Source organism: Suncus etruscus, chromosome 2, assembly GCF_024139225.1.
Source record: "Suncus etruscus isolate mSunEtr1 chromosome 2, mSunEtr1.pri.cur, whole genome shotgun sequence".
NCBI classification, from domain to species: Eukaryota; Metazoa; Chordata; class Mammalia; order Eulipotyphla; family Soricidae; genus Suncus; species Suncus etruscus.
The window spans coordinates 97,361,635-97,385,370 of NC_064849.1; the positions used below are offsets into that span (position 1 = coordinate 97,361,635).

Sequence of the window (23,736 nt, forward strand, 5' to 3'; positions counted from 1 at the left end):
TGAAGCAGTTCAAGGACTAAAGAGAAGTGAATTTAAATGGACACTAATTGGTTGAAGTAACAAGAAAACTAAAACCAGTTTTCCTTTGAACATTCTTCTCTACAGTATCTCTGATTAGACTCTGTAAAATAGAAATAATTTTGAAACTAATCCTAAATAATCCTGTACCTTGGATACTATGACTGGGAAATATTTATTCCTTTGTATTTCTAGGTGAAAAGGTGTTCTTGAGTTAAATTACCACAATCATAACAACCAGTTATTTAATTAAAAGAGTGTGTTCTTAGAGTATTAGTGGCTTGTTCTTACAGTATTAGCAGCTTAAAGAACCTTTTGATAAGCCCCTCATGGGGCGTTAGCAATCAAAGTGAAAAGATATCCTTTTAAGAATGTTCTTAATATTGCAATCTACCAGGGATTATTTTATAAAACCAATTCCCTTCAGAATTCTGGAATCTAGGGGCTAGAGCATTGGTGCAAGCAGTAAGCAATTTGCCTTGCATGCACTAGCCTAGGACAAACCCTGGTTAGATCCCCTGGTGTCCCATAATGTCCCCCAAACCAGGAGCGATTTCTAAGCACATAGCCAGGAGTAACCCATGAGCATCATCAGGTGTGTCTAAAATAAAAACAAGAAAGAAAGAAAGAAAGAAAGAAAGAAAGAAAGAAAGAAAGAAAGAAAGAAAGAAAGAAAGAAAGAAAGAAAGAAAGAAAGAAAGAAAGAAAGAAAGAAAGAAAGAAAGAAAGAAAGAAAGAAAGAAAGAAAGAAAGAAAGAAAGAAAGAAAGAAAGAAAGAAAGAAAGAAAGAAAGAAAGAAAGAAAGAAAGAAAGAAAGAAAGAAAGAAAGAAAGAAAGAAAGAAAGAAAGAAAGAAAGAAAGAAAGAAAGAAAGAAAGAAAGAAAGAAAGAAAGAAAGAAAGAAAGAAAGAAAGAAGAGAAAGGAAGGAAGGAAGGAAGAAAGAAAGAAGAAAGGAAGGAAGAAAGAAAGAAAGAAAGAAAGAAAGAAAGAAAGAAAGGAAGGAAGGAAGGAAGGAAGGAAGGAAGGAAGGAAGGAAGGAAGGAAGGAAGGAAGGAAGGAAGGAAGGAAGGAAGGAAGGAAGGAAGGAAGGAAGGAAGGAAGGAAGGAAGGAAGGAAGGAAGGGAAAGAAAGAAAGAAAGAAAGAAAGAAAGAAAGAAAGAAAGAAAGAAAGAAAGAAAGAAAGAAAGAAAGAAAGAAAGAAAGAAAGAAAGAAAGAAAGAAAGAAAGAAAGAAAGAAAGAAAGAAAGAAAGAAAGAAAGAAAGAAAGAAAGAAAGAAAGAGAAAGAGAGAATGAAAGAAAGGAAGGAAGGAAGAGAAAGAAAGAAAGAAAGAAAGAAAAAAAGAAAGAAAGAAAGAAAGAAAGAAAGAAAGAAAGAAAGAAAGAAAGAAAGAAAGAAAGAAAGAAAGAAAGAAAGAAAGAAAGAAAGAAAAGAGAAAGAAAGAAAGAAAAGAGAGAGAAAGAAAAAGAAAGAGAAAGGAAGGAAGAAAGGAAGAAAGAAAGAAAGAAAGAAAGAAAGAAAGAAAGAAAGAAAGAAAGAAAGAAAGAAAGAAAGAAAGAAAGAAAGAAAGAAAGAAAGAAAGAAAGAAAGAAAGAAAGAAAGAAAGAGAAAGAGGGAATGAAAGAAAGGAAGGAAGGAAGGAAGGAAGAAAGAAAGAAAGAAAGAAAGAAAGAAAGAAAGAAAGAAAGAAAGAAAGAAAGAAAGAAAGAAAGAAAGAAAGAAAGAAAGAAAGAAAGAAAGAAAGAAAGAAAGAAAGAAAGAAAGAAAGAAAGAAAGAAAGAGAAAGAGAGAGAATGAAAGAAAGGAAGGAAGGAAGGAAGGAAGGAAGAAAGAAAGAAAGAGAAAGAGAGAGAATGAAAGAAAGGAAGGAAGGAAGGAAGAGAAAGAAAGAAAGGAAGGAAGGAAGGAAGGAAGAGAAAGAAAGAAAGAAAGAAAGAAAGAAAGAAAGAAAGAAAGAAAGAAAGAAAGAAAGAAAGAAAGAAAGAAAGAAAGAAAGAAAGAAAGAAAGAAAGAAAGAAAGAAAGAAGAAAGAAAGAAAGAAGAAAGAAAGAAAGAGAGAGAAAGAAAGAAAAGAAAGAAAGAAAGAAAGAAAGAAAGAAAGAAAGAAAGAAAGAATGAAAGAAAGAGGAAGAGAGAGAATGAAAGACAGAGAGGAAGGAAGAGAAGAGAAAGAAAGAAGAAAGAAAGAAAGAAAGAAGGAAAGAAAGAAAGAAAGAAAGAAAGAAAGAAAGAAAGAAAGAAAGAAAGAAAGAAAGAAAGAAAGAAAGAAAGAAAGAAAGAAAGAAAGAAAGAAAGAAAGAAAGAAAGAAAGAAAGAAAGAAGAAAGAAAGAAAGAAAGAAAGAAAGAAAGAAAGAAAGAAAGAAAGAAAGAAAGAAAGAAAGAAAGAAAGAAAGAAAGAAAGAAAGAAAGAAAGAAAGAAAGAAAGAAAGAAAGAAAGAAAGAAAGAAAGAAAGAAAGAAAGAAAGAAAGAAAGAAAGAAAGATGGGGGGAAGACTTGTCCTTAGGAGAGTAGCCCCAACACGCACAGGCCCCTCACCTTCTGTGTAAAGAAATGTAAAATTACATTTGTGGCCTCTGAACTAACATAAAAAAGCGCTTGTATTCAGATATACTGCTGTTCGCCATTTTATTTCCATGTCCAGTTCATGGTTGCCCTGTTCAACACAAGTGTGATCCAGCTTATGCAGATTCTATTCATCCCATGGCTGTTCTCTGAAAGGGAACAACCACTCTACTTTGGAAGTAATCCCATTTGGACGACCATATTTTAATAAAATCCTACTCTAAACTCTATCCCTTGACACTAGTCAATCAAGAACTGAACTTTGGTTACTTTCAAATGACCAGTAACAGTTTTTATTTCCTTTGTACCCATTCCCCCCAAAGAACTTTAAATCACCTGCGTTAGATATGATTGTTAATTACCAGTATTATGACCTTGGGCAGGTTATAATAATTAAACTTTTATAATAATAAAGCATAAAACCTTTGATAGTGTTTCACTGTTTCAAAGCACTTCCATCACCTTCTTTTGTTAACATTATTACCCCCAGAGAATTCCTAGTGACCTATTTGCTTCTGATAAAGCAAGTAGAGGGAAAACAATTAGGAAAATAAAAGCACTGAGCTAAGGCAAACCTTATCAATTTATTGACTAAGAGAGTTCTTCCCACTTTGGTTTCAATTTTGGCCTCCAGTATAGTACTCATTTCATGTATTTGACAGATAAGAAATGGCAAGATCAGGAAACCAGAGTGGGTTTAAAGCCAAGGATGCATAGATGAAACTTTGCAGAAGAAATGAACAGTGATACTGAAACATCAGTCCCTGTAAAGGACCTTATTTTTTCTGAGTAGTTGGTGGCAGGACTACCCAAACTTTGCAGTAAGGATTATAGACTCCATCTAAAGTTATAAACCTCCAGAGTCTAAAAATTAAAAATATTTTAGAACTACAAACCTTCTTGCTGATACATTCATTTCTGATCCAAGTGACTTAACATCTCTATGATTTTGTGTCCTCTGCTTAAGAAGTTACAGTTCAACACCTACAAGAATAATCACCCTTATATTTGGATCAAAGCAATCATTAAAAAGTTCTTTCTCTAGTGGTCAGACTTTCTTTCTGCCTTATAACACAAACTATTCATTAGTTTAGTTTAGTAATGGGCAAGAGGCAAGAGTCCAGTGAGATATTTTATTTCACTTTCATTGAACTTGAACGTACCTTTATGCAATGCCTCCACTAAGAAGGTTTTGCCTCTGCCTTTGGATATACTTTGTCAGTGATCATAATAGTTCTATGTGGTTTCAAAAGCAATATGCAAAGCCCCTTTTATTTGGCCTGACTTTCATCCTACAGTACTTGTCTTCTTGAACCTTCTTCATCTTGTCATTTTCTTCTGTTGTCTCTCCCCAACTCTTAGAATTCTTCTTTAAATTAAAAATAAATTAACATATGGAAGGATGGAGTATAAACTAGAAATAGTGAAACTTGGGTTGAACCTTGTCAATTTTCTACCTCTCTATTATATATCTTATGCCAACAGGTAGTAATGCTAGTTCCTTGTTATACACTATAGGACATAAAATAGATATAAATAATGAAATGTCCAAGTGCCATAGGACCATCTGGAGGCAGAGGTAGAAAAAGAATTTAGAATTTCCCAGGAACAATCCCTTACTTCTACTATTGTCTCTCTGCTGAACAATAAAATCTATAAGTTGCGGTTACAAAGCAAGCGCAGTGAGTAGGTCACTTACCTTGCATGTGATCAACTCAAAACAAGCATCCCAAATAATTTTTCAAACACCATTAAAAATGATCCGTGAGTGCAGAATCAAGAGTGACCCTTGAGCATCATCAGGTGTGATCCAAAAATAACACAATATCTATATAATGACAATGTATAGACTCTTATATCAATACATATGAGAGGCTGTTGAATACTATCTAAATGTATCATGAATAATGAATGAGTGGCTAGGACTTATTTTTAATGTGACATTTTATAGCTTTCTCCAAAATGTAATAATTTAAAATATTTGTAATTATTTTGAAATGCCTCCTTTGCAAAGCACAGTCTAGAATAAATAGCTCGCGGGCCACAAACGGCCCTCCATACAACATTTTGTGGCCCTGCCCTAGAGGAATCTTTTTTTGTTTTGTTTTGTTTTGGTTTTTGTTTTGGTCACACTCCCCAATGTTCAAGGCTTACTACTAACTTTGCACTCAAGGATCACCCCGACTTTGCCTCCTGCAGCCCGCAGGTAAATTGAATTTGAGACCCCTGGTAGATGATTCTCAGTTAACTAGATCATATGAGTCTATGCTAGGGGCTGGCCACACTCAATAGTACTTTGGTGTAAGGCTCCACCAGCCATAATCCAGAATGGGTCTAGAGCAGGTAACTTGCAAAAAATAAACAAACAAACAAACCATAAGAGTGAAAAACATGGAGTCAGGGCCTTAAACCTCATGGTCTGGAGCCCTTCAAACTTATCTCTTTTTATTCACCATCTAAATCTACAACTAGACAGGGGAAGGGTAGAGAATGGCAAAGAACCTATCTCCAGCTAATCTAGTTTAGGTGGGCCTTATACATGTAAAAAAAAAAAATGGGTAAAATAGGGCACTGGGGGCTTGGAAGGATGTTTGTTTTGAATAAAACAAGGTTAATCTAACACCCTGGGGTCAACTTTTGGGGGTAAACTACATCCAGCCATGCTCAGGGTTTACTACTAGCTTTTCATTCAGGGATCACATGTGGCTGCATTTGGGGGACCCTATGGAATGCTGAGAATCAAATCCAAATTAACCATGTACAAGTAAGTGCCTTACCCACTGTACTATCTCATCTGCCCAACAAATTCTTGTCCTTGAACATTCCATACCCTTGACCTCTGAGCTATTTCCAAAGTTCCTTTTATCATTTCCAGGTTTCTGTAAAGAAATTTTACTTCTCAAAGAATAAGTGTAAAGATTAAATGCATTAAAGGGCTAAAAGCAGTGTCTGGAAGTAAAAAAAAAAAAAAAATACTAACCGATTATTATCTTTTCTGTTTGCTAGCCATTTTTTTTTTTAAATAAGAGCTAACCGACAATTTAAAAACTCACTAATCTGAAAATCATTTTACAATTTACTAATAAAAGGAACTTTGGAAAAGCTAAAGTATTACAACTACCAGCAGTGAACTTGAGGACTTAATTCAGGTCGGTTCCAGCAGTGAACTTGAACCAAAAGACTTTATTTTGGTCAAAAGACATCATCACTGTGCCTAGGCCACCCACATCCACTTTTTTGTAACTGGCATCCAGAAAGAAACAAACAAAATCCTGGATTCTCAGACTTCCTCCTCTGGGATAGTGCTTACTTCTGAGCTCTCTCTCTAATTCCCTCTCACTATTAGACCTGACATTCATTTGGCTCTACTCTATTTGACCCCAAGTATCCATGCTCCCATTCTCAGCCTTAACCTCAGCCAGAATTTTGTAATTTCCTTGTGCATCCTTCTAGTCTTAGGCTCTCTGGAAGCTCTGCTCCTTGACCAAAGTTATGTTTTTCTCTGCTTATGAAGAGAAAAATAAGAGACTGTTCTTGTATAGTATTTGTTGTAAATATTGACTTTTTTAATATTTTGAACAGGGAAATTGAATTTAGAATCTCATCTCTTCACATTTTTTAATTTCAGAAAGGGGGAACATGCAATGTTGCCACAGTTACTTTCTTCTATGTGTGTTAACTGAATTGTTTTTGCCATTTGCTTCCTATGGTCGCCTAGTTTTATAGTGCTCAGATTTGACCTGTTAATAAAGATTGATTCTAACATGCTACTTCCCTTTGAGAGCTTCACATACATATCTACAAGTTGCCATAGAGATCTATATTAGTTACTACATGCTGAGGCTTTTTTCTGAATCTCTGAACATATCTGGAAATTTGCTGATATTGAAGACTAAAATCAGACTAATGTCCACAAGACTAAAAAAGAGACTAGCTAATCATCAGTTAAAATTATACCCAAAGTTCTGGTGTTTATAAAAAAAAAATACATTTTTTTTAGTTTTTGGGTCATACCAGCAGCAGCACTCAGGGGTTACTCTTGGCTCTACGCTCAGAAACCGTTTTTGGCAAGCTCAGGAGGACCATATGGGATGCCAGGATTGAACCATCATTCTTCTGCATGCAAACAAGCGTCTTACCTCATGCTATCTCTCCAGCCCCCAAAAATACATTTTTTAAACTTCTTTGTTTTTACTTTTTGGGTACACCCACTGATACTCAGGGGTTAATCCTGACTTTGTACTCAGACATTGCTCAGGTAGAGCAGGGTGCCATATAGAATACAAGGAATTGAACCTGGGTCAACCATGTGCAAGGCAAGAGCCATTTCCACTATCTCACCAATTCCTATTTTTTAATCTCTATGTCATGTGATAAATTGTTAGCACTTTCAGGTCTTGAAAAATGTTGACATCTATTTTTTTCTGCTTAATTTTAGAGGTAATTGCTGCAGGCATCTTGCGTCTTAGCATCTCTAGTGGGGACAAAATCCTTCCTGAGAGGGAAGCGGGAGCATGAGCGGCCAAATGTGAAATCTGAAATAATAAAACCACACAAAATAAGTTGTATGGGGACCCGAGTCTTCAATAGACATGAGACAATTTTACTCTTCAGGCTGGGAGAACATAAAGCATAAAGGGACAGTCATATCATGAAAGGAATGCCCACATTTGTTTATTTTCAAAGTACAGAAACTATCAGTGTACATTGTTTGATTTTAAAACAAATACATATGGCTTTAGGTGGTTTGTAATCTCAGACTAGAATAGAGTTCATTTAGGAGCCAGAGGATAAAGGGAAGGCTAATTTCTTACATATCAAAGTAGTTCCTGGCCCTAGGTGTCATTACTGATGTAAATTAAGGGAGAGCAAGAATCCTGGTTTCCTTCCTAATAACTAATATCCTTAACCTAAGGGAATAGTATTCTAGATAGGAGCTAATACCAACTTCCTATGATCTGGTCATAGAAAGAGATAAAACTTATATGAAAGGGCTACAGAATTATACCTAGTAAATCAATAGCCAAATTCTACACTGGCCTAACCTGTTTGTTAGCAGTATTCAAAGTGACTGGGAAAGTCCTTGAGGCAAAATCCTCCTGCTGTGGTGTGCAAAGACAAGGAGAGAAGACATTGTCTTTAATATGCTAAGTTTTGATTTGGCCTTTAGAAGTAAACAGAAAGAGACCAAACCTGTCTATTGTTTGGTGTAGAAATTTCTCTGGGAAAGGGAATTTGATAAAGGCCTTATTTAGGCATCTATTTAGGCTTCTATTTACAAGGGAGAGAATGTGCCAAATAAGAAATTGTAATGTCCCTATCATGTCATGAATTTCAGAAATATTACCAATAATCCAAGTAGGGGGTATAATTAAACTCCACCAATGGGCCTGCTGGCTAAAATATTTCTTGAGGGAATATTAGCTCACTGCTCCAGGAAAATCATAATAGATACATCTGGAGGTATGCTTCCCCTAAAATGGAGGTGCCTATGTCACAGCGTGGCAGGTAATTAAACTAATTTAATATGAGTAGTAAAGATGATTATACTAAAAATGAGTAAGTCTAATTAATATGTCAACAATATTTTATTAAAAGAGCCAAGTTGACAAAACATGTATTGGTCCCACCAATACAAACTTATCCCACCCAACAAACTTAAAGTACTTGTCTAAATTCTCAGAATGAAACAAGATGCAGAGGCTAGAGCAATATTCCAGCAAATAGAGTGATTGCCTTTCATGATACCGACTCGGGTTCAATTCCCTATGATTTCATATGATCCTCCAAGCCCAAGAAAAATGATCCCTGAGTATAGAACAAGGAATCATCCCTGATCATGGCAAATATGGGCCCCCAAAAAGCAAAAAACAAATTAACAAAAGAAGGGACTAAGATGCAAGGCTATAAATGACACAGCCCTACTCTTTAGAAACCATAAAATTTCTAAGAGTTACTAAGTGTGCAGTAGTGCACTGAATAAATTGTAGATATTTTCACTCCCACCTCACTTAATTACTCTCCATGCTTGGCAGAAAATTATTCCACAGTACTCAACCTCTGATTTGAACCTTTTCAATTACAAAGAGGAAAAGAAACAAAAGACAAAACAAAGCAAAAGCCAATTACTTTATGAAATTGCTCATTCTATTTGGGAGCAGTATTCTCCTTTAGAAAGAATAACCTTAAAATGAGCACAAATCTATTATCCTACAATATTTGCTCATTGATCCAACTTTCAACTTCTAAAAACACCCAGAATTAATCTATTTTTCCCTTTTGAGGTCAGAAAAAGTAAGACCTACAGAGAAAATCCAGATGACCATTTATTTTTGTAGATCAAATTTTAAAGTAATTTAGCAAAGTCTATTCATTAACATATTGTCTATGAATACTTTGGCACTCTATCCCAGTCATTGCAAAGACAACGCATGGTGCACAGAGTCTAAATATTTACATCTTGTCCCTTGAAGAGTGAATTTTGTTGGCTTATTTTTTTAATGTTTTTGAATGTGGGGCCACATCTGGTTGTGTTCAGGGGTTACTTTTGGCTTTGTAGTCAAAAATCACTCCTGGCAAGCTTGGAGGACCATATAGAATGCCAGAGATTAAACCCAGGTTGACTGTATGCAAGAGAAACATCTTACTCACTGTACTATTTGGCCCCAAAAGTTTATATTTAAACTCTCTCTTTTTTTTTTTTTTTTTACCACAGCCTTTAAAAACTTAAAGTAATCTAACATCTTATCTTCAAGTGAAAAGTCCAGAACTAAGTCTAGAAATATTAGTGGGAGCTAATAGTAGCTGAATGAAATATTATCACCTTTCTGGTTGTGAGGATCATGCTTCCAATGATGTGACCACAGATAGTCTGCTATATAGCCCTGAGATGCGTAAAGAACCGAATCTCTGAGATCTTTTTGTTAACGTACACATAGGTGTAACCTAGATTTGAAAATTAGCTATAAAATTATGCTTCTTTCCATATGATCCAGAGAAAGCAGAAAAAAATATTTAGCCTTTATTCAGAGGTTGCCTCAGAGTCAGAGTAGTGAGAGGAGGATATGATATGTATACTCAACTAGGGCTTTTTTTTTATTTATTTAATTAGCACATATGTGGGCAGGTTTGAATGAAGAAACAACAGATATATCACCACCTTCTCTGCAGAAAAGGCCATTAGAAGAGGCAGAGGGAATTTACTAAGAATTCACTAATAAATAGAGCCATGGGACAGAAGTTGCCAACTTGAGCTGTGGTGGTGGAAATACAACCAGTACTAAAATCAAGCCAGGATGAATGGAAATATATTCCCAGTTCTGCCATCTGCCACTGACCATTGAAAAATCCAAACCAAAATTGGAATCAAGAGAGTCACAGAATCCGCCCCAGGGATCTGAGAGTTGGATGAGAACAGGCATGGGAGTTGGTGCAAAGAATGACAATGACCAAATATGATGCCAAGCACTTTTGTTTGTTTAATTTTGGAAGGCCACACAGAGCTGTGTTCAGAACTTATTCTTAGCTCTGTCTTCAGGAATCACCCCTGAAGGCTCTCAAAACCATATGTGGTACCAGGGATTAAACCAGGGTTACCCAGGTCCCAGGCAAGTTCCTTATCCTATGTACTATCTCACCAACCCACTTTTATTTTTTTTATTTTTTTTATTTAAACACCTTGATTACATACATGATTGTGTTTGGGTTTCAGTCATGTAAAGAACACCCCCCATCACCAGTGCAACATTCCCATCACCAATGTCCCAAGTTTCCCTCCTCCCCACCCGACCCCCGCCTGTACTCTAAACAGGCTCTCCATTTCCCTCATACATTCTCATTATTAGGACAGTTCAAAATGTAGTTATTTCTCTAACTAAACTCATCACTATTTGTGGTGAGCTTCCTGAGGTGAGCTGGAACTTCCAGCTCTTTTCTCTTTTGTGTCTGAAAATTATTATTGCAAGAATGTCTTTCATTTTTCTTAAAACCTATAGATGAGTGAGACCACTCTGTGTTTTTCTCTCTCTCTCTGACTTATTTCACTCAGCATAATAGATTCCGTGTACATCCATGTATAGGAAAATTTCATGACTTCATCTCTCCTAACAGCTGCATAATATTCCATTGTGTATATGTACCACAGTTTCTTTAGCCATTCATCTGTTGAAGGGCATCTTGACCAACCCACTTTTAGTAGTGTTCAGGGGAACTATATGAAACATTGGATATAGATCTAGGGTCTATTGAATGCAAGATAAATGCCTTAATTATATCTCTTACACCAATGCATTTTGGAAATGCCAAATGAATGGAGTGAATTCAAGATCTGGCTCTTCGTGAATATAAGTTGATGTTCAGAATAAGAGAAATGTCCATGATGCCTTTTATGGAATCTTTCCAACGTCCTTCACTCTAATGCTCATCATTTGACTTTCCATACTCAATATACCCCCCTCTTCTCTAGTGTCCCACCCACTCTTCACCCTTCCCTAGCTTCTTCTGACCCCTTGGGATTTCCCACTAGAGAATCAAAAGGTCTGGATTTTATTGAGGAAACAGCAGAGCATCAGTTGTTCTAAACAAAGACAGAACACTATGAAAAAGAGGTCTTGAAGAACTGAAATGATTCTCAGAATCTAAAATGTATTCTAGAATGCTTTTTTTAAAATGAGACATTCAGCCTCGCTGCAAATCTCTGAAGAAAAATTGGTGGCTTCTAAGAAATACGGCCCAGACTTGAGTGTTAGAAGCTTGACATTCATCAGATATCTCATTACCAAATAAATGTCTTGGGGCTGGTGGTTTTATGGGCTGGTCGGTTTGTGCCCAGATAGCCCTCATCACATTGCATCAAGTTTTTATTGCAAAGATGTCAGGGCTCCATTCATTATGCCATTCACAGTAATGTTGAGAAAGTGGGTTGTGAGAGATATAAAAAGATTCTCAGCAGTATGAGGCCATTGGTAGGTTCCCACAGCTTCCTAGCACTTACTTCCTCTTCTATAAATTGAGTCAAGATGGAGGAGATTAGAGAATATTCAGCCCTAGAATATTCAAAGATACACTTTAGGATTGTGGATTTTGAAGACAATCAACATAATTTGGAAGCACTGTTTGATCTGCCCCTCTGGTAAAAGAAATTAAGACATGTTGAGGGGCCGGCGAGGTGGCGCTAGATGTAAGGTGTCTGCCTTGCAAGCGCTAGCCAAAGAAGGACCGCGGTTCAATCCCCCGTCGTCCCATATAGTCCCCCCAAGCCAGGGGCAATTTCTGAGCGCTTAACCAGGAGTACCCCTGAGCATCAAACGGGTGTGGCCGAAAAAACAAACAAACAAAAAAGACATGTTGAGCTCCAAATTAAGAATTTTGGTCATATATCAATGTAAAATTTTTACAACTAGCTGCATTCTATATTGCTACAACCTATATTGCATTCAAGTTCTGAAATCAATTTTGCCTCACCAATATAGGTTAGTCAGTCCCTAGAATTTAAAATGTCTTATACCAAAAGGATAAATTTTACTGCGACTTGGGTGGAAATTGAAGGGGTCATATTAAGTAAGTCAGAAGAAGAAGGAACAATGCAGGATGATCTCACTCATTTGTTGTCTGTAGAGCAACAAATCAAGGGAATAGACAATGTCCAAGTAAATAAACTTTGGACTCTAACAAGAGAAGTAAGATTTTAAAAAAAGGAACTGAAGTTACCAAGGAAGGACAGGGAAGAGGGGCAAGGAGGATGAATTAGAATGAACTAAAAGGACCTAGGGACAGTGGTGGAAGATTTGATAAACTTGGTGATGTTACACCCAAAGAATTAACATTTAACTTTACTATAAATTATATTTAATAATAGTTCAATTCAATTTTAAAAATAATAAAAGCAATAAAATAAACTATTTGATACAAAATCTAGATAAAACAAATCAGCAAGAAAAAGATAGGAATTACAAATTCTAAGAAGAATATGAAATAAGAATAATTTGTCATTTTTAATAATAATTTTAATAAATTGTAATAAGGATTAAAAGTCTAATGAGCTATTCTAAGCCCAGACAATATAATGTTTTTAATATTTTGTCATAACTGACAACCCAGAGAACAATCCTTTCTTCACCAGAAATTGTTCATATTTAGTAAAACCATCGAGGCACACAGCTTAATGTGAAAGTAAATATCATAAAATAGAATCAAAGAGCTTCTAATCAAAGTGACCAAATTTTCAAACTGGGAAAAAGACAAGGCAGAATTTGGAATGAGTTTAGTTTAATGTAACCAATATCAAATTTTAAAAGTCGAATCCTAGTTTGGATAACTGGCAAGAATTCAATAAGACAATGTAAGTTAAACAACAGTGCTTCTTACTGTATCCATGCTACTTTTTCTACTTTAATCATTGCAGTGTGTTTTTGTGGTGCTTAGCGTTATTGTTGGAACTCTTAATAGATATTTGACACTTCATTTCGTAGGGGTGGACTGTTTCACCTTCTTTTTCTCCTTCATCTCTCAAACTGATGGCTGCTTATTCCCGGCGTATTAGACTTTTACCCCAGTTTATTATTTTTCTCCTCTTCAAACAAAACCACATAACTTGAACTAGCTAGTCCTGCCCCCCAATTAGAGGGGAAAATAAAGGAGGCATCAGGACCAAACAGGTGTAAGACTACGAAGTAATAGGATAGGTATAGAGGGGACCACATATTCTAGCAGCCCTGGGGGTGAGGGAAGAGGATATGGAAGGTAGGACAAAAATGGAGGAGTAGGGAAGACAAACCGGTGATGGGAATCCCCCCTAATTTTACGTAAGTATGTACCTAAAATATTATTGTCAACAATATGTAAGCCACTACGATCAAAATAAAAATTATGTTAAAAAAATAGGTTTCAAACATAAAAAAAAGAATGATCTTGTTCTTATTTGTTCTTATAAAAACATATTAAGTATTTAGGTATTTAAAAGTCTCATAACTGCACCTTTACTCTCTGATGATTCAAAAAATCATAAGTTATATATAAAAAACAAAACATTAAAAATAAAATGCATTAAAATTAGATACCTACACTTCAGAGTATTTAAATTACTTCATAGTAAGGTTGCTATAACAGTAATTCTAACATACAGGATCTGTCTATTACTCTATGTCACTGAAGCTGAATCTTTTCATTGAAGTCAAAACGGTATATCTCTTGTTCTGAGCTAAAATGAGTCATTTCCTCTTTCAGCTAAAGAATTCTTCTATCCATGGAGGTAAATACTAAGGATGTTTTCCACAGGAATTCTAAAGGTAAGCAAATCTTCATTATATGGCCTTTTAATATCATCCAGTTCTGTCTACCACTAGATCACAGAGGTGAAGAAGGGACTTAATGACCTTGACTCTCAGAGAGAATATTTCTAAAACCTCCAACATCTGCACTACCATCTTCTGCTTTCCTTTAGAGCTCTTCTACTTATCCACCCCCTAATTGGTCCTGCTTAGAGAATCTGTCTCTGTTTTAAAGAAAATAGCAAAATTATTGATAGTTACTTTCTCATAGAGGCACAAGTAGGAGAGATGTTTATTGTCTTTTTAACTTTTTCTATACCAGAGATATATTTTATATTACCTGCATTACTTGTAAAACCAGAAATATATGTCATAATTGCTTTTATTTACCCTAGTAGTCCTACATAAATCCTTATCAAAGTTTTCTGAGCTTCTCTGGTATGCAGTATTGCCTTTTCTCCCAGCCATTGGCTTACTCTATGAAAAGATTCATCTATTATGCAAACTGTTTTCTGGCTACTACTGACAAAGGACATATGGCCTAGCTCCTGGTCCACTGAGCCCAAGCCAATATTCTGATTTGAAATTCATAAGCTATCATAAACTCTGACTCCCTATCCACCCACCTATAATTCCTCATTGGAGTTGAATTTATGTAGTAACTCACACATTTCTCTGTCAGATCAACTTGAGTTTCTCTTCCCTATCTCATTTTTCTAAGATACCAGACCCTTCTGACAAATAGGTGATAAAGTATTGTGACTTCATTTTACAAATTGGAAAATTAAAGTTTCAGGGCTTGCCTCTGTAGATGTCATATGTGTTAGCATTAAATAACAGGATCTATAACAAATGACAAAAACTTGACAAGTGTTATTCTGATGATTTAGTGTTGTTCAGAGAAAGTTGAATATAGAAAATTGATGGATTCGTGAAACTCTTAACCAAAATTATCCTGCACTTTCTGGTTTCACACCAAGGAATGAACTAGTCTTTCATGAAAGAAAAGATAACACTGAGAGGGTCATCTTCTCTCCAGTGCCAACCCCCAAGCTTTCCCTCTCACTGGGATTCCTTGGTTTCTCCTCAGGAACCTTCAAGATCTTGTGGTGGGTGTATTTATGGTAGGTACTATACTGTGAAGTTCAAGATGCCTAGCTTTCTATTCTCTGATATCTTATAATCATCAACATTGCCTACAATTCCAGTGAGAAAAAAAATCTTTCCTAGAAAACAATGTTAATATTTCTCAAAAAAACTCAAAATTAAGCTCCCATATGATCCAGCAGTATAACTCCTAGAGATATATGCTAGAACTCAAAAACAAAATGCATAAAAGTCCTCTGCATTTTTATGTTTATCCCAGCACTATTTATAATAGCCTAAATCTAGAAACAACCCAAGTACCTGAGAACAGATGAGTGGCTAAAGAAACTGTGGTACATCTGTACAATGTAATACTACATAGCTGTTAGGAAAAATAAAGTAATGAAATTTGTTTATACATGGATGGATATGGAGAGTATTATGCTGAGAGAAATGAGTCAGAGGGAGAGGAATAAACAAAGAACAATCATACTCATTTGTGGGATATAAGAAAGAAAAAGAACATAGCAATATTACACAGAGACAATAGAGACTGGTCTAAGAGACCATTCCTTGATAGAAAGCTTGCCACAAATTATGGAGCAGTGCTGTTAGTGTAGATAAGGGACTACTATGATGATGATAGTTGAAACTGAGAGCTCTGGACAAGAACTGGGTACTGAAAGGAGATAAAGTGATATGCATGGTACCATTTAATTAACAATAGTGAAAACCACAATGTCTAAATGGAAAAAAAGGAAGAGAGTGAGTATGCAAGTGAGTGAAAGAGAGAGAAGAATAATGTGTGCCCCAGAGGCAGGCAGAGGGAGGATGGGAGGGAAACTGGTAACATTGAGGACATTAAGCACTGGTGAAGGGCGGTGTTCATTATATGACTGAAACTCAATCATGAACAACTTTGCAAGCACAGTGTTTAAATAAAACAATTATTTTTAAATGAAAACAATCTATTCTATAATCTATATACTATAATCTATATACTATATAATAATCTATTATACTATTCTATATTTTCCAGCGTATAAGACGACCCCCTAATTTTGCAGTTAAAACATAGGTTTAGGCCTATATTCGCTGTATCAGACAGAATGTTCCTGTGTTGCAACTGTATGTACCACAGTGAGCCAATCACAACAAGCAAAGGTTCAAAGGTTATACTGTAACCTCTCTTATATATACTTATATACTGTTATATATACTGTTATACTGTATACTGTATACTGTAAGTTATACTGTAACTTCCTCTCTGACTCTGGCCAATCTGAGCAGGCTTTTTACAGTGTAGATTCAGGTCCAGAACATTGTCTAATTTGCATGCATAAAAAGCCTGCTTGGATTGGCTGAGTTTGAGAGGCGGTCCGAGCAGCCTTGCAGTGATTGGTGCAGGATCGAGTTGGAAAATTTGTTCTGTGGCAATATTCAGACAATTTTCGTTTAGCGGCATATAAGATGACCCCTGATTTTCGGTTGACTTTTTTTTTTGTTTGTTTCAAAAGTTGCCTTATACACCAGAAAATATGGCACTAATATTGACAAAACCTAGGCTTTGACAAGTGCCTTGGGTAAAATCTGTGGAAAGTAGGGTAAAAATCACCTACCTACCTACAACATACTCTACACCCCCACACACACACACAAAATGAGCTACTGTCCTAAGATATTGCATCCCAGCCAGAACTTTGTTGACCAAATTTATAGTGTTGTGAGCAAACAATAGTGAGGACTTTCAGAATGAAAGCAGTAAATCACAATTTTTTTTTTTTTTTACAAAACAGGATCTTATGGCACAGTGTGTCTAGTTGGGACTGTTTGGTAACATTGCAGCTGGTAAATCAACTAAACCAGACAACCAGCTTCTCTGGGTCTCTTTTTTCTATCTAAATTTCCTAATGCCAGATGCTTCATGGATTTATCAAATGAAAGGTAAGAAGGGAAAATAGGGTAATGCCAAGTTCTAAAAGTAGCCCTTTTCTTTATAAAGTTAAAGAAGGTCAGAAAGCATTATATAGTCCAAAGTTGTTTGTGAGGAATAGATTAGCTGTTTATGTGTGTAGGTGTGTATCATAGATGACAATACTACACACAAAATATGAGACTCATCTGTAATTAATTTCCTCAGACATGTTAATTTTAAACAAATAAGTGTACTCTCTGAATGTTGACTAGAAATTCCTCTTTCCATTCTTCAAAGAGCAGGTGAACCAATACCTACAGGTCCCTGCAGTAACCAACCCTAAATGCCTTTGGGTTCGTGCAGGCTCTTTCTGCTTCTCTCCAATTTCCCTCTTGCCTCCTACTCCCTATTATCCTCTATCCTTTACCCCACTTAATGTTTGCTTTGAAATGTTGCTTCTGATGCCAATGGGTATATGTGAAAACTTGAGAATAATTTCATGATTGTCCAAGAGAAACATGAAAGCATCTCAGCTTCAGGGTGAGAAGAACATTCAGGGATCAATATTCATAAATCAATTTAGAAGAAAATAATCTCCCTAAAAATGTGGAATTAGAATTATGAATAGAGTAGTGTTTCTGCGCACAGCTCTGCCAAAAGTGCTACTGTCCATTTTCTACTCTACAGTTTGCTCTCTGATCTCTTTGGCTAACTTTAATTTTGTCCCTATGGAAATATCCATTCCAAACAATCTCTCCCTGGCACCTTCTCCCAGGGTGGAACAGTGCACCATTCTGACAGGCATGCCAGCTTATTTTGCAACTGTTTGCTTTTTGTCCATTCCAACCCTCCACCTTCAACTCTTCCCAAGATTTCCATCTCTGTATCTGTGGGATCCATTCCCTCAATCCCCAGACTGTGAGAGGGTAAGCAACCAAATGCACTTGAAGAGATGTGCTCTTTGTACAAGATGCTTTGAAGTGACTTTATAGCTCCTTGCCTGTAACTGTTATACTCACCATACTTGCAGCCTGTGTCTCTGAATTTCTATCCTGAGTCTGATTTGAATGAAACACAAGATTGCTCAAAACCCATTCACTTACCTAAAAGAAGCAAAACTTTAGTTTGAGGGTAGGAAACTTTTTGTTTTGTTTTGGGGCCACACCCGGTGATGCTCAGGCGTTACTTCTGGCTATGCTCTCAGAAATCACTCTTGGGTTGGGGGACCATATGGGATGCCAGGTGATAGAACCGCGGTTCATCCTAGGTCAGCCGCGTGAAAGACAAACACCCTTCACTCCAGGTCCGAGTGTAGGAAACTTAACAGGTTCATTTCTTGGTATTTCTTTAAAATGTTGGTGTTAGAATATGAATGCAAAGACAGAAAATTGCAGCAGGGAGATAGAAATAATGGATAGAGCTTGTTGTCTGATACACTAGCCACCAGCCATGTGTGGAAATTCAAATATAAGTTAATTGACATTAAACACCGAAAATTTATTTCCTCTATCAAAATGCTCTCTTTTTGAATGTTCAGTAAACATGCATGGCTAGTGGTAACAGCATTAGCTAGAGCAGATGTGGGTCATTCCCATTGTCATACAAAGTTCTATCAAGCAGCCCCATGCATGAAGGCTAGCATGGGCAATAGAATTCTAGAAAGCAGAGGAAGCCTGAAACTGCCCACTATTTAGGGAATGATAGAGAAGAGTGTAAGAAGCAACAGAGTTCTAATGAAAAGGCGAGAGGACTAAATTTATACTTTGAATGTTTGTCAAAGGCCCATCCTGGAACACAAGTAAACCTACCTTAAATCTTCTTTTTGTATTCAGACCTACTAAGGAAGAAGTAAGTGGGATTAGCTTCGGTCCCACTTTCTCCATTGTTTGACCCAGGGTTCTATAAGCTTTGGAGCCAGAGACTCCATACTGCATCCTCAGCTGAGAATGGCTTAGAACATCACTGTACATCAACAGTCAAAAGACAATAGGTCACTGGACCAGGGTTTCTGACCCTGGAAAAACCAATCAATTCTTCAGTATCCCAAAGCCCACTCTTTCCCTCTTCCTGAAAATGCCAGTTTTCTGTGGCACAGCACTGGGAGGCAGGTAGAGCAATTCCAGAATCAGCATCTAGTATCATCCTCCGTGTGGACTGTGAAAGTAGAGGAGATATGTTCTCAAACCTTCTAGTATGAGAAACATGTGTCCAGGAAGAGCAAGAGGTGAACCGAATCAGTCTGACTAGTATATGACAAAATCAGCTCTAGACTAACCTCTTTCCTGTCCTGTCTTCAGCTAGTGTTCCTGCTTTCAGGCATGAAGTTACTTGTACCTGGTCAGATAACTAGGGAGTCCCAGCCCCATAGGCATGACCTCCCCTGCCGCTGTGCTGAACCTTAGTTCTCACTGAAACCCCCGCCAAGAATCCCTCCACTAACAACCTCTTCATTGCCACATGGCTCACAGGAGCTGCCATATATCCAAGCAAGGGAGCTGGCTAAGGACAAAAGCACTTGTGGAACAACTGAGATCCAGAAATTGGTGAGGGGGCAAGTGGAGGTCAGGACACCCCTTGACCTCAGAGCCCTGCTAAATCTGTTTTTCTATGTGCAAGACATGGGAAGTTACTATGTGCCTGTTTCCCCAAACCTCAAGTCTGTACAGGGAGGTTCTGGATTATACCAGAGGATTATGTGTACTGGAAAAGGGTCTAGAAAACTGGGTTAGATTAGCCAACTTCTAGGGCTTTCCATAGTTTGTGGCCAAACATTTATTCTTAAATTTGAAAGATATTCTTACTGTCTGAGAGATTTTTATATACTTAGCAAACTACAGATCAAATTCAATATTTTCCTCATCAGAGTTCAAACATAAAACAGACATGCAGAGTAATTATATGGACTTACTCTTGTAGTGAATGCTACCACCCAATTAGCCATTGTTCAAAGAATTGGGTTCAGGAGGGAATCAAAGATAAATCAATGGTGAGAGAGTAATCAAAAGAAATGGATTATTTTAAGTGCACCCAATAAAGCATCTCTCATAACCACATACAACTTTGTTCCTACTCTTTATAGAAACATTCCAAAAATTTATAGTCAAGCATATACATTTCTCTGAGAGCTGCTGCAGTAAGATCACATTATTAGTTGGATGGCTGAGCTGTTCATGCCAAACGTCAGTGAAGTCCCTGCAAAGTTAGGTAACATGCATGAATGTGGAGTAAACAGTGGGTATGTACTGATGAAGATGTCCTGAGAAATACAGCTTAATTTTTTGAGTGAGCATTTCCCAGTACATGAGGTACTCGATTTCTCCCATTTGAAATACATCTCCTCCTTCTTCTCTTGTGACCAAGATAAAAATCTTTTATAGCAGACCCAATGAGACTTTTACTATACCTCTATGATTAGCTATTCTTCAAACAATCACAGTCTAATGGGAAATGAAATTGCTATGGTTACTGATAGTGCCTTATCCTCTGGGACTGGATAGCTAAAAGCATATAACACTAGACTCTTTAAGAAAATACAAAAGAAGGGGAAAATGGTTGTCAAAGTAAGAAGTGTCATCCTCTATTATATGCAGCGCTATAAATAGGAAAGAAGAGTGACTTTCTACCTCATCCCCAACAGTGTTTCATGCAGAGCCTCCTACTTCTTTGGTAGGGTCAAATATGTCCACTATCAGCTATTGTGGCACCTGTAAAATTAATTGTCATTTTTGTTATTTACTTTGAAGTGTTTTGTCAGATCCTCTCTTCTCTGCCACACTAATTATAAGAAGGGTCTCTTTCTTGGGATGTTGTTCATACTTTGTCCATTTTTATGTGTTCAGTGAATATTTTTGAAAGATGCATGTATGTATTAATGGATACGTGGGTTAATGAGTAGATGAGTGGTTAGACAAATAAAGGAAAAAGGAGGAAAGGTAAGGAATGAAGGGAGGAGGGAAGTAATGATGGAGGGAAGGAAGGATGAAAGTAGAGAAGAAAGGAATAGAAGGAAGTAAGGGAGGAAAGGAAGAAAGGAGGAAAGAGAAGAAGAAAAAAGGAAGGGAGGATGAAAGGAAAGAAGTCAGGAAAAAAGGAAAAAGGAGGAGGGAAGAAAGAAAAATGAAAGGAGGACAAAGGGAAGGAGGAAGGAGAAAGAACAAGAAAGAAAGGAAAGGAGGTGGGATGGAGAAGAGAAGGAAGGGAGTGAAAGGAGGGATGAAGGAAGGGAGGGAGGGAAGAAGGGGGGAAGAAAGAGAGGAAGAAGGCCAATTACTATATTACTGTATCCAGTACACCCAGATGTTTTCTAAAAATACATTTTAAATGAATAAATCCTGCTTTTATTTCTCCTTATATCTTCAGTCAATGAGTCTGCACTGGGAATATTTATTGCTCCACCCCCAGAATCAAATAAGCTAAGGCACTAACTAATCTGTAACTAAAAAGGTGGTTTTCTGACAAAAGAGAACTTCAAATGGAGATTGAGTAAATAAGTAAAAAGAAAAACTGAATGGCTATAAGCCCACACACAAGTAATTATCTTCTTAGATATGGCCCCCAGATTTTAAGAAAGAAACACCAAGATTGAAAAAAAGGACTAAGCTGGGGAGAGACAGAAGCATGTATTAAATGGACCAAAATGAAGGAGGGACTATGGGACTTAACAATGTCACAAGATGTAGCAGAGATGCTCAGTCTTAGGGGCAGTAGGCAAGGAGGGGGAATATGGAACCTTTAGTCATTGGCTTCACATCTTCTCTATCATGCTGAGCTTCCTCCTAGATGTCCCCCATGTACCACCATGTCATATTCCACTTCCTTTTGTTCTGCATACCATTGATAAACTATGCTGAGATACCAGAGTGAAATAAATGCCAGTTTCTCATATGGGCACTTAAATAACTTACTCAACACTCTGATGAAATGACCCCACCCTTCACTGAAGACCTGAAAAGGGGAGTTTTCCACGAAATAGCCTTAAGCCCTTTTATGTGAATCTTAATGGCAAAAACAAAAATGGCTAGTTCCCTCTAGGTCTTTTAAATAATCCAAAAATGAACATAGTTATAGATTTCAGAGAAGTGGGAGGAATTTCTAAAAACAAGTATACAAGCTTTGGGACATTAAGAACATTTGAATTACATTGCTCAAGAGCACATGCTCAGCCTCACACACATGAACAGGGAGCTTAGCAGCTACTGAAAATTTGCTTCAACTCACACAAGCAATTCATTTGGCTTATTAGTAAAGTTCTTTCTAAGTGTTTATACCCTAAGTACCAGATTTTTATTAGGAGATTGTTTTGAGGGGTCACAATTTTATGAATGTGTTCCTCATCCCTACCATTAATTACAAAGTAAATTTATTTAAATATTTTAGTAATATTTTATTGCATGACTAGTAATATTTTAATTGGAAACTGGAAAATATGATGTTAAATGAAGTAAGCCAGAAGAAGTCAGACAAATATAGAATGATATCACTTAGATGTGGGATTTAGAATAACTGCATGAAGAAATGCAATGGTCCAAATGTTTCAAATGGGAGTTGTCTCGAGCACCCTTGCCCCAGAGTATAGCAAGGAGATGGAAAAAGACTGAGTGGAGGAGGAGAAACACAAATATTAAAGGATTCAGGCCAGGTGCCAAGAGATTTCAGGTGCATTGTCAGAGATATAAAAGGATAGAACTAAATATCCAACTCAAAATCAACAACAGTGGAATTAATAGATCTAAACTCTAATAATCTAAACTTTAAAGGAGCCTATTATGCTGACAAGCTAGGGATAAAAAGGATGGTGGTATGAGAGACACTCTGGAAATATTGGTGGAGGGAAGTCAATACTGGTGGTGGGATTGGCCCTGATTCATTGCATGTCTAAAATCCAACTATGAAGGACTTTGTAAAACACAATGGTTTCAATAAAATAAAATAAAATTTTAAAAAATCATCCTCACAAAGATAACCTCTGCTAATAGAGTTAGGATTTAAATATCTCCAGTATTTCTGCCTGTGCATAGAAATAGGTATATTCTGGGGCGGGTGAGATGGCGCTAGAGGTAAGGTGTCTGCCTTGCAAGCGCTAGCCAAGGAAGGACCACGGATACTCTATTCCAACCTAGTACCCTCCACTAGAATATTTGCTCCTCTCCACCATTGTCTCATGGGTCCCTCTATATACCCCACTGCAACTCTCTACCCATCATTTTTTAAACCAGTCTAGAGGAAAAATTGTCTCACTTCTCTACATATTCCAAGATGTAGTTAAAATAGGTAAGAATAACTCCAATAGTTAACAACTCTTTCAATAATAAAATCCTTACAAACTTCCTTCTAAAGACACTGGACACACTAAATACAAATTTATATAAAATTTACTTTATTTTTTACTATTTATTGAGTACCTTTGTGCATTGAGTTTTGAGTATTGAGTATGAGGAATATGGAAGAAAACAATAATAAGCACATTTTGTTACATCAATAAGCCTCTAGGGCAGGTGGCAAGATGGGAAAAGGTCAAGAAAAATCAGGATTCATTATCAATCCTATGTTTGTGTCAGGTCCCTGTAGGCATGGCATCCCATACTTTTGAGACCCAAGAAAGTCTTCCTAAGAGAAGGAAGACTAAAACTGAGAAGGGGAGATCTGGGCAGGAGTCTTTAGTTAAATGCCCATGTTTCAATCCATATTGTTTAAAAAAAAAGTGATAACTCATCTTTCTCTAGTAATTATTTTTATAATCTAAAGGAGCCATTTGTGGAGCAAAAATTTTAATAAGTCACACAGTAGAAAAACTAAGACTGCCATAGGGTGTTTTTTGATAAATACTGGTTAGCTTAGTAGGTGAACTATGCAAGCTGAGACTGAGAGGATTATTTAGGATACCTAAT

At 36.7% G+C, this 23,736-nt stretch overlaps 1 protein-coding gene across 1 annotated transcript in view; it reads left to right on the forward strand.

Annotated features, from left to right (window-relative positions):
* Positions 1-23,736, forward strand: part of PRLR (prolactin receptor) — a 69,598-nt gene that overhangs the window by 1,866 nt on the left and 43,996 nt on the right. The window contains 1 exon segment of the mRNA XM_049767713.1: positions 13,811-13,866. Within this exon segment, the coding sequence (XP_049623670.1) occupies positions 13,811-13,866 (56 nt within the window).